Consider the following 16,740-nt stretch of genomic DNA (forward strand, 5'->3'; position numbering starts at 1 on the left):
TGAAACTACTCTGGCTGAATTCCTGCCATCAGTAGCAGGACATTGGCTAACTCGCAATTTACAACTAGATTTGGCATACCAAGACTACAGTGCAGATACACCACCGCTCGCGTTATTCAGAATCAAACTAGGGATGCAGAAGTGAGTGCGCAAACCTGGCAAAGAGCTTTTGTTTATGTGAGTAATCAACAGATACCTAAGCTAACTGTGCGCTACTTCAATCCGGTACCTTCATCAAAGAGAACCCTGGTAAGTCATCAAGGTTGCCGGTTTGGGGGCGAGTCCCTGAACCGATGCTGTTTCCCAAGTGGCATTGCCAGCACCTCCCAGGGATTCTACGGAGCGGCTGCACCGGGAACCGCAGAGTGGCGAGGGGCACTCTCGTGTGCTCAGGGCGGTCACCCCCACCGCTGAAAAACCAGACTGCTGCTGGCACGATTTTGGCCCTGTCACCTACCCACCCAATTCCTGGGCACAGGCGCTCCTGGGCATTTAAGTGGTCTAGGGACCGTTCCCAACAGATCGGTTGGCATCTTGTAATTTGAGGGTTTTCTAGCACCGAAATGGACTGTTTGTGCCAGCCAGTTTCAGCACCCAGCAGCACTGCTGAATGCATTTAATTAACTGATGAAACCCGTGGGGCCTAAGGAGTTAACGATGGGAAAGTGTTTGGAAAATGTAAACTACTATGTAAATACAAAAAGAACATTAATAAAAAATATACTGGCTCAGAATAAAGGTCCATTTAGCCCCATAAGCTGCCTCTAAGCCTGGCAGACTCTTAGAGAAAGAATATGATGAAAAACAGGGCAAATAATACAAAACAGTTCCTTGCTGGCATATGCGCTGGGGTGCTATAAAGCTGTTTGCAATGTGGTAGCTTGGGTGTAACTATCCCAACATCATTTACAATGCTGTACAAGTACACGTAGCAGAGGGAATATAGTCTCGATTACATTAATTTTAATTAAGCTGTTCTGAATGAGTAATTTGAGGTTTGATAATTCAGTAGTTTTGTATACCTTAATAAAAGCTGTGGAACGTTTCTAAAACATGTCTTACAGCAGAAGGGAAAGTTTCAGCTTTGTGTATCATTTCTTTTTCTTTTTACAGTTCCATATACCTTTTTAATGGGCAGTTCCCCTGTGTATTGTTCCTGCCAGCTCCCTCTCTCACAATCATCCTGACAGGTCCAGAAGCCTTAATGTGGTGTGGAATAGAGTGAGCAATTTAAACTAAGCGGCTTAATTTGTCTTGGAGGGAAATTAATAAAGCAGTCTCTCGCAAACACACAGTGACTTCAGTTACATTTTGTACCCTTGTTGTAAATCTGCACTTGTATTCTGGAAAAAATTAGATTATGGCTAGCATTTGATAAAATAAAGAAGGCTTCCCTAAATTTTCCCTGAGTATTCTGAAAAAAGCTTCTCTACTTATTATTTACATTTTAAGAAATATTAGGAAATATATATGCACATTTCAGGCCTTGATCAGGGCAGAAAGTACAATCTATGAAGACACTTAATCCTGAAAGTGCTGTAGTTTACACCTATTTTCCTGTGTATGTAACACACACTGAATTTATTATCAACCTTAACGACATTGCTGCCAAGAAGCATCTGCTGTAAATGATCAACAAGCAATGTCAGGAGTTAGTTTCAAAGCCCTCAACTCAGGTTTTGAGAAAGTAGCAGCAATGTCATCTTTGGACTGTACATGCTGCGGCCAAGCGTAGCCGTCGCGTGCCTCCACTCCCACCCTTCGTTGCTGTTACCAGTATCAGCCCATGCCCAGTTGCTGTCCCCGTGTCAACCGCTCACCTCCCGTCTTTGCTATGCCACCACCTCCATGCTCCTGATGGACAGCTCTCTTACCAGGTGGTGACAGTCATTTAAGGTCACTGGATCTTAATGATTTAGCTTTTCCTCTCCCTACTCCTATGAAACTGCTGGTGGTGTCTTACCTCCCCCGGAGCTACTTCTGGAACAAACAAACGTGTTGCTCTCTGGAGCAGGGAGGGGAGCCCAGGCCTCTCCTAATTGCATTCAAAATATCTCCCTTGCTGGTATATGACCCCATTTAAATGAACCATAGAACGTAAGACTGTCAGGGAATGAGAGCTCATCACTGGGCTCGGGACCGCTGGAGGTAACACCACCACTAACAGCGATGGAGGAGACTCCGAGCGAGGCAGCGCAAGGCACTGCCTGGCCACAAGCCGGCCGCAGCTGCCGGGAACGTGCCGAGGAGGGAGGAAGGAGGCTCAAGCAGCAGCAACCTCACGAGGGCCTATGGAAGCTCCTTCTCTGCGGGTTTGTTTTTTTTTTTTCCCTTCCTGGGTCCCAAGGGAAAAAAATGCAATGCTTTCTCCACTCCCGAACAACCCACTAAAAGAGTCAGGACCCACTAAGCCTTAACTCCAAAGCTTTTATCATCTCTGAGCAGGTTGGAGAGCTCGGTATATCAAGCAAGCTTTCCTGCAGCCCTTTCCTCTCACTCCTAGAAAGTATGCATCATCTCATCAACTGAATGAGGTGGTCAGAGGGCTGAAAAGCCCTTGGAGTATTTGAAACTTTTGTAAGTTGTTTAATGATACTCCCAGTCCTTGTTGTGCAGGAGGTAACATTCAAGCTTTGAACAAAAAAATGTAAACGCTCAAGAGCATAATCTGTTTATCGTCTGAAACAACTATGTAGTGGAAGAGGTCACCTGGCCCCTGGAAAGGAACAGACTGAGGAAAGGATCACACAGGAGTATTTGGTGACACTCACAGAATCATAGCATGGTTTGGGTTGGAAGGGACCTTAAAGATCACCTAGTTCCAAGGTCCCTGCCATGGGCAGGGACACCTTCCACTAGACCAGGTTGCTCAAAGCCCCATCCAACCTGGCCTTGAACGCTTCCAGGGACGGGGCATCCACAACTTCTCTGGGCAACCTGTTCCAGTGCCTCACCACCCTCACAGTGAGGAACTTCTTCCTTACATCTAATCTAAATTCATCCTCTTTCAGTTTAAAGCCATTACCCCTCGTCCTATTACTACACGCCCTTGTAAAAACATCCCTCTCCAGCTTTCTCATAAGCCCCCTTTAGGTTCTGGAAGGCTACTATAAGGTCTCCCCAGAGCCTTCTCTTCTCCAGGCTGAACAACCTCAACTCTCTCGGCATGTCTTCACAGGAGAGGTGCTCCAGCCCCCTGATCATCTTCATGGCCCTCCTCTGGACTCGCTCCAACAGGTCCATGTCCTTCTGATGTTGGGGTCCCCAGAGCTGAATACAGTACTGCAGTGGGGTCTCACCAGAACGGAGTAGAGAGGGGGAGAATCACCTCCCTCGACCTGCTGGTCACGCTTCTTTTGATGCAGCCCAGGATACGGTTGGCTTTCTGGGCTGCAAACACGCATTGCGGGGTCACGTTGAGCTTCTCGTCAACCAGACGAGAAAAAAATCGCAGAGCAAAGAGAAGTCATGGCTCTCCCGTCACTCAGCCATGAACAACCTCTCTGTTCAAGGGAATATAAGACTTTCTAGGGGAGAAGATTTAAGATCGCATTACAGAAGACCCATAAGACAGTGCAGGTGCTTACAGCTGATGCCTTCGCAACAATGAACAATTCCCACCAACACAGCAGTTAAGATCTCTCCATGATCTTCCTAAGCTTACGCCGCAGCCCTCCCACTGTCATGGCGAAAGGAGTTCAAAGAGCTGAAGCATCAGTGAGTCTCAGAAATTAGGAAATCTCCTTTCACTGCTTTCCTCTTTTCATTATAGACATGACAAGCACCTCCCTTTGCTTCACTGCAACTAATGCAGTAGGGAGAAGGTTATCTACATAAGTGATTTTCTCCATGTCCATCACGTGCCTACAACATATGAACATGTTCATGTTCATATTCTTATGTTCATTCATATTAATATGAATAACATTGAACAAGAACTAGTACTCTTATTATGCATGCAGCTTTAATGAAGAAGACTTCAGACTTCTGATAGGAATAACTCAAATCAGAAATATTATGGAAAGATGATCAGATAATTAAATCCTAGCCTTTTCTGCCTAATTCTGCATGTTGAGAGAAATCTCAAAAGGTAAGGGCTATGTTCTTCCACAAAAGAGCTAAGACAGCCTAATCAACACGCTTTCCAATGTTGTATTTCTACACACTGTTGTAGAAACAGCTGTAATTACACATTGCAGATCCTTTCGCCAGTGGATCATCAAGTAAAAAAAAACCCCACTCATTTGAGAAGCGGTCACTGGTATGTGTCAAAAATGTGAACCACCTGCTGGAATGTCCCACTGACTACTGACACAATATCAACAAATAAGATGTTGTAGATTTATTTTACTTTTTTTTAAATCCTCCCATGCTAAATTCCAGATTTTACACTGGGATATGAATATTAAGAGGAAAAACAGATCCTCATATTCTTGAGTCTTACTGCACAAAATAAGTTGGTAAGCAACTAAAAGCAATAAACAAATTAAAGAAGAACAATAAGTTTTTTAAAAAAACTTCTTTAACAAGAGGTTTAGCATCCAGCATGGAGGGATATTTGTTTTTATTCTTAAGTAGTCACACCTATAACCCAGACAAAGGATTTTAAGTAAGGTGTTATAACTGAACTGCTTTCCGTGGTGGTTCTTAAACACACTAACCCCCCTACAGTTGTTCCAGCTGCTAAGAGTGCTGAATGACTGGGATGTTTCATTTGATAATGTACTGTCCTCTACGACAGACTAATCTCACTGAGTGTTAAAAGCTCTGGGATGGGCCAGACTACCTCCTGTCAAAGGTTGTTCATGTTATTTGTCTCTCTCACACACAATATCATCTGAAGGCATCTCAGAAGTCCTTTCTACCTGGAAACCACCTTTCTTTTTTTACTTTAAAGAGGGTTACTTGTATATATTACTGTGAATATTACTATAATTGCTTTTTAATTAATGAGGACAAAACACAGCCATTTCACTTCATTTTATGGACAGCAACTTTCTGGACACCATCAAACTGAAAAGAGCAGCTTACATGCTTCAGGTGATAACTACCTCAAGAGTAAAATTTGGCAAGTTAACTAAATTCTTTGAAAGAAATTAGATGTCATCAGGTCAAATCCTTATCTTCATTTGATAAGATGTACAGAGTTTTGAGGGTTTTTTTACTCTCACTTATTTGCAAGGAAAAAAATGTGAACGTACAGCGATATACTTCAAAACCTGAAAGTCTTACTCAACCACAGCTTGTGACATGCTCATATAGCTGTTCATAAATACAATGCCTGCAGTGGATAAACTATTTTGGGAATTACATGTCACTGTTGTCTCTGACAATGCCTACCTAACAGAGGTTAAAAACGGTTTACTGTACAGTCCTGAACAGACCATAATTCCACTTCCAGCCACTAAGCTTTCATGTTTCATCAGACATTAATGGCACTCTGACTTTTCAAGAAGCTTCATCTCGCATCGATTCAATGCAGCTGTGATTCCCTGACCAGCTGATAAGAATGCTGGGTTTCTTCCTGCTGCCCCAAACCTGTATATAAATCTTTTAATGATGCCCTACAGTGACATATATTGCCTCTCTAAGAATTGTAATTTAAAAATGCAAATGAGACAAATGCACAAAGGAAAGAAATTAATCAAGTAACACTGCTTAATATCAGTTGGGTCTCAGCCATTGACTCTTTTATTATAACAATAATTAATGCTATCATCTACATTGCTTTGAGAATAAGTAATGGTAAACAGTGTTATTACACATACAGCTTAACCACTTTCCATGAAACAATACAGCACGCTGTACTAGACCTGTCCCGCTGAGTAAAAAAGCTGATAGTGTCTCTGCAAATTAGTAAGTGGGAGGTACCCAGGGCACCAAAACGCTACTGATTGCATCTAGACCAAGTGGATGAACACCACAGCATGTGCCAGTATCCCGATAACCAGACCAATTGATGTGACCTTTGGGAATTTAGTTTTAGCATGTAATGGCTTTTCGTCAGCCTACAAACCCAAAGGTGTAAGAAAGGATATGATGTACACCTGGGTTATAGCCCATTATGGTGTTGGCATGTGAGTAGAGTTTGCACTCAGAAAGGTCAGAAACCCTTCATGTACACTAGATGAGAACTAACCATAATGGAAAATCCTAAAATAAATAAATAGAAAACAAACAACTTAAAAAATATTAATGAAACATGTCCTTTTGCAAACCAAGACTGCAATACTCTTGAGCAAATGTTCCCATACTGGTCATCTATTCTATAACAGAATGTTACTTTGCTCCCTCTATAATACCCTCCTTCACTGCTAATACACCGATGGTTTTATTTTCAAAGGATGCAACATTAACTTCTACCACCTACCTTCTACTTCTCTGCCTTAGTTACTTTTATTGCCTGTTAGGTGTATGCCTACACCGGATGCGATTACACAGTTAGAAAGATGACCTGCTCTAGGTCTGACTAGTATCCAAGGTTGACAGAACCCAAACAATCCTATTTTCTGAAACAAGAAGTTTTATTATTCAGATTGCAGTTAGCTTGAAAAGGACATCAGTGAATAAGCAACCTTTAAAGAAAGACCATATGTATTGTCTCACCAGATTTCCGTAGAAATCAAACGACTGGTGTGTGCAATAGGCACATGTCTTACTAGTACAAACATGGAAAACTATTAGTTGAATATGAATAAAATCTTGTATTAAATACATGGTTTAGTAGTTTGTAATAAAAACTATTATGGCAGAGGGGCAGTTTAGCCTCTTCAGGAAGCATTTCAGAAGGACAAATCAAAAAACACATACCAAAAAGGATAAAGTTTATCCAACTCGGTCATTTGGAGCTGGAAGCTCACATTGCTGCACAAGAGCAGCCAGCCACAAGATCAACACTGCAGCTGCTGCCGAAAGCCTGGTGGAGGCTCAGAGGTACCTTCTCGCATTCTCCCACCTTGTGTTAAGCAACTGCGACATTTCTTCCATGTACTCCGCATAGAACTGCCCCCCCCCATCCCACCAAATTAAATGGAAAGCTGTCACCAGTGCACTGCAGTCTGCAAGTGTGGGGGTGTTTTTCACTCTCTTGTCTTGCCCCCGTGTATTAGGAGAGATAAACAGATGCACACGGCAACATTTCTGCCTGCTACTGCAATTACTGTTCACAGTGACACTAATGCACCTTGAGACTCGTACTGACATCACACGGGAAGGCTGGAGGAGAGGGACGCTAACAGTATGGCACGACAGGCCAAGTTCTCCTGGGCCATCACTGCAAAGGTTAGAGTCATTTTCAGCTTAAAGGCAAAATACTATCGTTCTGAGCAAAGCTGCCTGCCATTAAATGTTCACTCTCAGAAGATAATCTGAAAAAAATTAAGCAACCCCAAACTACTTTGATTCCTGCTCTTCCCATCTCTCCTCTCACTCAAAGGTCCTTGAACTCTCCAGGACAATGAAATAACACGAATTCTCATTTTATTGATGCCCTGGAGCCATCATGAAGGATGAGAAAATTTGTAAGGGAGCTGTAAAAAGAACAGTGTAAGAAAGCAGATATGCTGCAGGGGAACTGCTTTTGGGAAGAAAAGCAGCTGGAGAGGTTCTTGGTAATTTGAAGAGTTTCAGAGGGAAGTTAGAAGAAAATGGAAGTGGGTCATAATGGTGTAAATACAAATCAGGGGATGTCTGTCATCCTCTGAACCTCTGAGACTTGCATATCACCAATTTTTACTACCTTTCCTATTTCAGCATTTATTTTTTCTCTGTGTTCTTAATTTACAAAATTTCTTCTTAATTAATCTATACCAACATCTACTAGATACAGTAAATGATACAGCTAAGGTCATTGGTGCAACTACCTGTTGCCACTTTGACTTGACCATTAAACAACAATTAAGTCATGTAATATTGATGGCTTATTATGTAATTTTAAGTAGCCATAACTTTAAATGAAGAGTGAAAATTGCCCACCTTGAGTCAGGAATAGATGTTTCATTAAAACTGACAAAATTGCTATGGTGTTTAAATAATAAAGAAGAGCAGTCCAGAACAAGCACTTTAGTTTCTTAAAGGAAAAACTTCTGTTAAAAGAACAACCGGTTAGAAATTTCTGATACATATATTAAATTTCAAATTAAATATTTTACAGTTTACTGATATCTTTATAAATGGCCATGCTTCAACAAATGAGCTCAAAGAGTATTTGAGAATACTTCCTTCACGGGCAGGTTATTTTATAATTTCTTCCTGTGGGTTATTTCTGCTTTCTCTGATGCAGTTCCTACTGAAAACAGGATACATGACTTCGTGGACCAACAATCTGATCAGGTACAAAAGTGTACGCAGTATGTTCCTACCTTCTTTTATTAGTACCAAATAATGCTCCCAAGTAATCTAGCTTCATTTTTATAAATACCCAAACCTCTAAAGACAGAAAGCTGAGGCCAACAAGTTTCAAACTTGGAATTCATCTATTTTAGAAAAATGTAATGCAGCAATTTGTAGGTGTGTGAATTGGATATGTGAAGAATAAAACTAATATTACTCCTTTTTTTGGCATTACCTTGTGCCAGGTTGCATCTTCCTCATTCACTTAAAAAAATTAAGCTTTCAGTAATTTGTAAGAATTTAAATTAGACATAAGGATCCCCTAGCAAATTATGATATACTGGCAGCAACTGAAGTGTGGTAAATTTACGCAAAGGTAACGCATCAGTCAGTACCTGGGATGTATAGAGAGCTACATCACATAGCTCAATTATTCCCCACAAGCCAAGTGTAGGAGTTGGAAAATGGAAATGAAAACTCTTGACAGCACTGATGTGCTTGGTCTCACTTTTTTGCCTTTACCCGGATTGCAGAATTCATGTTTTCTACCAGATTTTTAAAACGTATACATACTAAGCTCTTTACTAGCTTCTTCATATGAATGAGAAGTAAACTTTGGATCCTAATGTGGGAAAAATAAAAGGATCTAATGAGTATGCAACACAAAATCGACTTTAATAGCATCTTCTCAGATAAAATATTACTGAAGAGTCTGAAAAGACTTCAAACATCCCATTATTACCGTTTTGACCCGAGGCAAAGCAAAGCACTGAAAATACATCAAGGGTTCTGTTCAAGACTAAACGGGTTATGCTTGTATTATGCAATTTGTATGAGAGTTGGGCAATGACGATTACACTCAACTCAAAAATAAAATAAAATTGGTAGGTTCTTCAGTAGCACTTTTATCAAAGCTTCACCCCATGTGGCAGGGCACAAAGAATCACCTTGTCTAATCTGTTTTGTACACATACATGAACACCTAAGTTTACTAATAAAAATACACATTATACATCCCTTGCTAAAATCAGCATCGCTTCCATATTAATGAGCATTTGGTCTCAACCCCAAAAGAACTAAAACTAGCCAGAAAGAGGACTGCCCTTTTGGACACTCCTTGCTCCTGAAAAGGAAAACAGCAGGATTTTCTAAGAAAAAGAAAAAGAAAATCTGCCTAAACATGTTCCTTCTTTATCCAATAAGAAATAAGGATATCTTAAACTTGACATTTGGGTGATACTGACAGCGATAAAACTCAGTTAAATTAAATGCAAACTGACTTCAGCAGTCACACATCTTTTGAACTGTTGACCTGAACCCATCAAGACGCTTTTCTCCCTCATATATAGTTACCTCTTCACTTCTTGACATTCAAGAGCACTCTAGCTGAAACCAGGAAATAGCAGAAGAAAAGCAGTTGCAACAGGACTTTAGGTCTGACCAACAACAGTATCAGAAATATCATGGAATCTCTGGATCAAAGAAGGTTGTGGAGTCAGAGTGCGGTTCAATTAACAGGCAACTGTTTGAAGATCTACCTGTATTAAAGGGATGTCTGCATCTGCAATTACTATTTGTCCTCAGTCTTTTAAACCACTCACTTTAAGAGTAGAAATATAAAGGAGACAAACAGGGCAATACGTTATAATTAAATGGCAAGTCAATACTTGTCTGCTTTTGCATTTGGTTAGCCTAAACTTACATATCTTATAACCCTTTTTGACATACAGAGCTGTATTCTGGTTAATTTTTAAACAAATTGCTGCCACAGTGCTAATACTGTAAGGAAAAAAATCTTCACACTGTTTCATTTCATTTCATCATATCACTTTTCTAAAATTATTTTTGGTATGCCTTTAACTTCAGAGCACCGCAGAGATACCTGAGTTCACTTGAAATAGATCATGCTGGCATAATGAGACTGTTTTCAGCGGCTAAACTAGAGTTTAGCAGGAGATAATTTAAGCTATTTTTCACCATGGTAAATAAACCTGCACTGGATGCTAGATTTGACTGCCCTACTGCTCAAGCTGGCTCATTTAAAGCTGGTTTATGTACGTGTGCTGTACAGACGTAACCTCCTTTATGAATGCAGCATATTCACTGATATTTCTTTTAGAGAAATAGCTTAATTTTTATTATACCCTCTATTATTTATTAACAGAACCATTAAAAGCAAAGAGTTAGCTATTAAATGGTCTGCCAAGCAGCCTATACTAGAGCATGGATTGACCTATTTTATCTTATAGACGTGCTTCTGTCGATAAAATTCAAAGCTGCTAAAAAATTAAAAAAAAACGCCACCAGAGAGGCACATCTGAAGTCATAATAAGCATGCAATTTGGGTATTCAAAATGACATCATGACAGCTGCCGTGCCTTCCAAGTATTGAAAGTGCTTTAAAAATAAAGCAGTGGTAACGCAGTTTGGCAAATTGCTTCAATTGGCTTCCTACCATCCAAAAGTCAACATTAACAGCAGCTTGGTTTGATTTTTTTCATCTGCCTTTTGTAAAGTAGATTAGACAGTGCAAAGATTCAGGATTTTCTTTTTTTTTTCATTTCTGTCCCAGCCTTTCAGTAAGAGTTTGCAACAATGCACCCAAATTACTTCGTAAACCCAGCACACATTCCAAACGTGCTAACTGAAATATTATTTTTTCCACTGCATGTCTGAAATGTGTTATTATGCTTTACATATTTCCCTTGCAGAAAATTTTAATCTTGATAAAAGCACTGCCTCTCGCTTTCATTTAATTTTGGTTTTTACTACTTCTGGAAACCCTTGCCTTAAAAATTCATTTGATTGGAAAAAACCCCAAACAACTGGTAGAGGTATCTTACCTAAAGACTGGTAAAGCTCAGTCATCTTGGGATGATCCCAGCAGGTCGTTTGCGTCTCATGGCTACAATACAAAACGTGAAAGTTAGTAAAGTAAAATTGCTCTCTCCATCGCACAGTGAGTGATTCAGGTTGCACATCAGAGCACAGTGCCAGACCACTGCCCGCAGCCTGCGCTGCTCCGGCGGGGGGGGTCTCAGCAGCGGTAGCCATGCCTTCTTTCAACATGAGGCATTAACTCAGAGCACTTTATTTAGGCATGGGCTCAAGAAACAAAATTAAAAGTAGCGCTAATATTAAAAAGACAGCAAATATTCAGATATGCCATAATGTTTTGAGGAGTTTGTAAGCACACCGATCTATTCTTAAAAAACTCCTTGTTTTGTACCGATTGTTCTCCGGTTCCTCCAAACTAGAGGAGAGACATTTAAAAGGGCTTAGTTCTTAAAGCATTTATGGAAATTCTGACCAGATACTGAGATCCGTGGTATTTTTGATCTGCTTTCCCCTACGTGCTCTTTCCATGCTTTCCCACATGGTAGGTAAGAGCTACCCAATGCAGCAGCTGCAGTCCTTCCTTTCGGTCCAAACACCTGCACTAAAATCCCCACGCAACAGCCCACTGACCCACCACCAGCTTATACCGCTTTTCAGGCCAATGCGTTGCACCCCCCGTATTTATGGTCTCTTTTAGCAAAGACTATTGCTGCTCCTCTTGCTCCCTGGGACTGCCAGGCCCTTTCCCTTGCCCTAGAGGTTCCTGTGCAGTGTCAGGTGGCAGAGCTGTTGGGAAGCCAGGGAAAAGCTAAAGTGGGGTTATGAAACGCTGCAGTATGACTAGAATGTAAATTGGACAGTCTCTGCATTGAGGCTAGCAGTCTTCAGCTTTGCAACACAACATGTTGCCAAAAGACATGCAGTGTGAGAAAGCCAACAAAATGAAGTGTTAGTGAGTATAGTAGCAACTCAAGTCTCCTAAGGTTACACATTTTATGATTTTTTTTTTAATGACAGCATAGCTAACGTGATCATGTTTCCATTAATGTAAAACACTTGAAAGAAAATTCTCCTTATCTATCCTGTAGCCAATAAAGTCCTGTTCATACAGAATTCTAAAAGACGACCATGAGTATTCATAAAAAAAAAAAAATCTGGAAAGCTTACGTAGCCCACAGTTGCTAGCAATCACATTTGCAATTTCTGTACTTAAAAAGCAGACATCCTGGTTCCAACACACACACATCATTTGGGAGAAAATACGCAGGAGAGCAGGACCTGATCCACAGCACTGTGGAGCTCCTGGAGCACACACCTTCCAGCTCCAGGAGACTAAACCACAACCCAGCCAACGGGTTGAACGCACCTCTACACCCAACCGTGGGCTGGAAGACTGATACGATGAGGTTGTTTTAGAGAACAAATGGTCCTTGAGTTCTCTTCTTGAGGCAGCGATGTTCCCAAGTACACCTTTACTCTTTATAGGCTAAGAAGGGGTAAAATTTTCAATGAATCACTTCAACACCACCCCTACTCAAATAAAAAAGAAAATCGTGACATGTTTCCTTAGTATGATTTAATTTTGGTCTTAAAAGACAGGCTATTTATTTGATCCACGTAAGTACTTTACTGGCCCAGTAACCTCTATATATTCAGTAGCTTACTATATACCATACTTCCAGATTTTGCTCTGTAACTGCAAGAAAGAATAAAAGGGATCACAAGCACTGAGCATGAGGAAAAAATGCTGCCATAGCACTGCCCTAGTTGAGCACAGGCTTTTAAACAAGCCCTGTCTCATCAACCTCAGCATCCCCTCCCCTTCCTAATTCCTGCGGTGGCTGAAGGCAGTGAAAGAGGGAGGAGGACACTAGAAGAGCAAAAGCAGTCTTGTTCTTTCCTCTGGTAAAAAATGAGTCCTGCAAAGGGAGGTGGCTGCAACCACATTCAGAAATCTCAGCCTGGTCTGGTTTTTTTTAAATGCAGAAACTGGGTACCTTCAAGTGAAAACCTATGCATCCGAGCCACCTGCACCTGAGCTCCTGCATTTCCTACCACGGTTGATATGGGCGGGTTCTGCAGAGAGAATGTAGCACCAGCAGCTTTTACCGTACTCGGGTATAAAGTGCATTTTTGAAGAAAAACAGAAACAGTTTCGTTTACACATTCAGTCCCTAAAAACTTGGCTACCTGAATCCTCTGCTTATACGAGAGCAGCCCAAAGGAAAAGAGAAGGAAGCGTATGCATCGCAAAAGAACGTTGTAGCCAGAAATGTCACGATTCAGGTGAATGGACTGCAGAGCCAAATATACATTCAAACCCACAGACCTGGGACCGCAGTTTGTTCGCACCCAGTGTCAGTCCCAGATCAACAGTTCCCCATGCATGAGCCTGGCCACCCTGGTTTGCTTCCCCATGGGCAGGCAGCCCCAGAAGCGGGGAATATTTGAATAGCAACTATACTATGGTTTGTATGCCAAATCATGTAGTAAAAAATGAGAACAAGAACTTATGCACACAGTTACAAGAAACCTCTGAAAATAATCTGCCTGACCTTCCCTATGAAATTAGTTTGGCAGCCCCAGATTATTCTATGGATAAACTAGACTACTTCAGACTCCATAGCTGTTAACCTGGTAGCCTTCAAAGGTACTGATTCCCCATTAACTTAATATTTAAAAGTCATCAGATATCTGGCAAAGGTGTATTTATATAGGATTATGGAAGCCCATGCCTGTGTTGGACAGAAGAACAAAAGGATCATTTAGATGTGGAAAACTATTATGGTTAATCACTAATCAACATTACATGGATGAGTAATTTATTGATTTTTTATTTTCATTTTTTGTGGCAAGGCCTAACCATGTATCGGTGAATTTAGTGTGTATGCTTCAAGCTTATGGCATTTACTAATCTTCCTGAAAATACACAACTGATTTTCCTAAGATCTTGTAAATGAAATTTCCATTGCCAAAGAAACACTGGACTCCAACCGTTTCCAGATATTTTTAATACCAGTAACCCCAAACCACTACTCAGTGTGCTCTTCTTTCATGGTATAAGATTAATTCCCTTGGAGATGTACATTTCGTAAGGAATGGTTTTATTTGCTTCATCCGCAAGTGACAGAGACTGAATTTGCAGGGCAAGTACATTTCCCCTCTTTTCCGCCCTTTGCTTTATTTATAAACTTAGTTGCAACTTAGAGGAAACACCCCTTCCTTTAGGCTATAAAAGTCAAGTCAATAGAGACCCTGAGTCTTGCCCCTGCCACCTTCCCAGCCGTGACTGCCCGTGGGGCAGAGTGCCCTGCACCCGGCTGGTACAGCCACCCTCGGCAATTCAGCAGAGATCACTCAACCTCGTACCCCGTACCAGACCCAGCGACGGACTGGCGAGCCGTCGGTACACCTCTGCGCTCTTGCAAGAAAAAACGAGGGTTTTAAAGAGAACTGAACCTTGGTCGCTGTGATTTCTGTAGAGGTTGAGTGCCCGTACCGAGCCAGGGCAGATTTTGCTGGTACTTTACATGCAGAACACAAGAAGGCTGCAGCTATTTTGCTCCAGCTAAAAGGCGTTTGCCTCTCAACTGAACGTTTTCAGCTCGGAAAGTTATCAACAATTCCGCACACAAGGGCAGCTCCAGGAAAGGTTAGATTCCATCGAGGCTATTCTTCATAAGCCTCTTTGCCATTTTCAAAGGCCATTTAATTGTGAGCTTTGGGGTTGGACCGGTGGGGGAGGATTTGTGTGTATGCCCTTATTGTGAACACCGTCTGAAGTGAAATGCCAGCTCAGCAGTTTCAGGCAGCCTCAACCACACTTGGGAATGCTGTAGCATCCTTAATAGATCTGCAGCAAAGCGCTTGCCAGAGTTTCAAACTCCGGTGAACAAGGCCCTTTACAGCTTGCAAGTCAGAAAGACATGAAAAGTGTAGTGCAAGTCCTCTTGACTAGCAGCAGCTAAAGCAGGGTGAGAATGTGTGCAGAAGTAAGTACTCAAGATGCTTTTCCAACAAACCACCAAGATAAAAAGGCATCAATGCACACAGCCAGTAGTTTTGCAATATTACACATGCTCAAAGGATACATTTTTCAATTTGGCTCTACATTTAGGTCCACTAAATTGATTACTAGCTTTTATGTCATGGACATTCTGCAACAAATAAAAATATAAGTGGGCTCACGTGGCGTATTTTCCTCTTTCACCCCTGACTTAAGCTGCAAAGGTGGAAAGGAAATTAAAACCAGGCCTGAAAAGGAGAAGAGCAGCAATGGATAATGGTGACGCCTCGGCGCTGGCGTGACTGGCACGCTCTATACACTGATAACTCAGTGGGATGAAAGCATAGTCTTCACTTAATACATCCTTTGGGAACTGCAGGACCACTTCATTAAAGGATGATTATATTATATTAGCAAGGATAATTTTTATGTGGGGAATTCTGTCACACTATGCCTGTGTGAACTCCTCTGTTCCTGCCAACAGCAGAGAGATTTGTCTCTCATCGCTGTTGGCAGAGCCAATAACACACATGATTGAAAAGCTGAAATCAAGAGATGATATCCTAACTGACACACTAGCTGAATTACAGTTCCCTGGTTATAACTTGATCAGTTTGGACAAAATACAGTTAGTTTATCTTCCTTCCTCTTACATTACTTTTAAGCAACATCAGCAGCAGGAAGAGTGGAGAGCAACGCTCCCCCGCCCAAATTCCTGCACAAATTCCCCCCCAAACATTCCTGCACCAGCCACACTGCAACATTCGCAAACCTTTTAACTGTTTTTTAATTGCACTCCTTCTCCCTTTTTATTTCAAATATATATCTAGGATTCAGTCTCATGTGTATTCACTGCTCAGCTCCAGAGTCTAGAATTTTAGGTTGCAACTGCAGAGTCCTTTTTAAACTCTTAACGTCCCTTTTCATTGGTGATACCTGAGCCAGTTCTGCTGCGCTTCTCCCCTCACCCTTCATTAGAAAATGCGACATGAACTAGATGTGCATGTGCGTAGATGCGCATAGAATTAGAAATTCTATCAGGCAACAATAAATAAATAGTTACATACACTTACGAAAAAGCCGAAATTTAAGGTAATACTTTACAAAGCACTGAACTGACCCATTTTCAAACAACACAATTTACAAAAGCTCTCACCTTTTGGCTTTCAGGTGAATAAAATGTTATTCCAACCACCTTATGACTGTTGTCAAGAAGCCAAAATAAACATGATAGAGTTGTTTGGATTTTACTAAACTAACCTCAAAGCAATTGAAACTGTTTGTATGAATAGACACTACCACTCATTTAAAAGAAAAATGTTTTCAACAGTAGATGACAGTGATTGCAAGGAAGACTTAGTATTTGTCTTTTTGCAGTGTTTCATTAATTCCTTAGATAAAACAAGTCACTGCTATGGAAAGTATTAGCAATGTAAAAAGGTGGCACTCCTTTGTGCTTTACAAAGGACTACTGTTTCCATCTGTAAATCTGGAGACTACTGATCTGTGCAGAGATTATTTCTGTTTAAGCCAAGGATCAGTGTCTTTTCAGCAGGAATTTGACT

At 41.1% G+C, this 16,740-nt stretch overlaps 1 protein-coding gene across 28 annotated transcripts in view; it reads right to left on the reverse strand.

Moving 5' to 3' along the window:
* Positions 1-16,740, reverse strand: part of DMD (dystrophin) — a 1,317,358-nt gene that overhangs the window by 68,972 nt on the left and 1,231,646 nt on the right. For all 28 annotated transcript variants that reach the window (XM_052795054.1, XM_052795067.1, XM_052795065.1 and 25 more), the window contains one exon: positions 11,175-11,236. In XM_052795054.1, the coding sequence (XP_052651014.1) occupies positions 11,175-11,236 (62 nt within the window). The remainder of the gene's footprint in view (positions 1-11,174; positions 11,237-16,740) is intronic.

Source organism: Harpia harpyja, chromosome 8, assembly GCF_026419915.1.
Source record: "Harpia harpyja isolate bHarHar1 chromosome 8, bHarHar1 primary haplotype, whole genome shotgun sequence".
In the NCBI taxonomy this organism is placed as follows: domain Eukaryota; kingdom Metazoa; phylum Chordata; class Aves; order Accipitriformes; family Accipitridae; genus Harpia; species Harpia harpyja.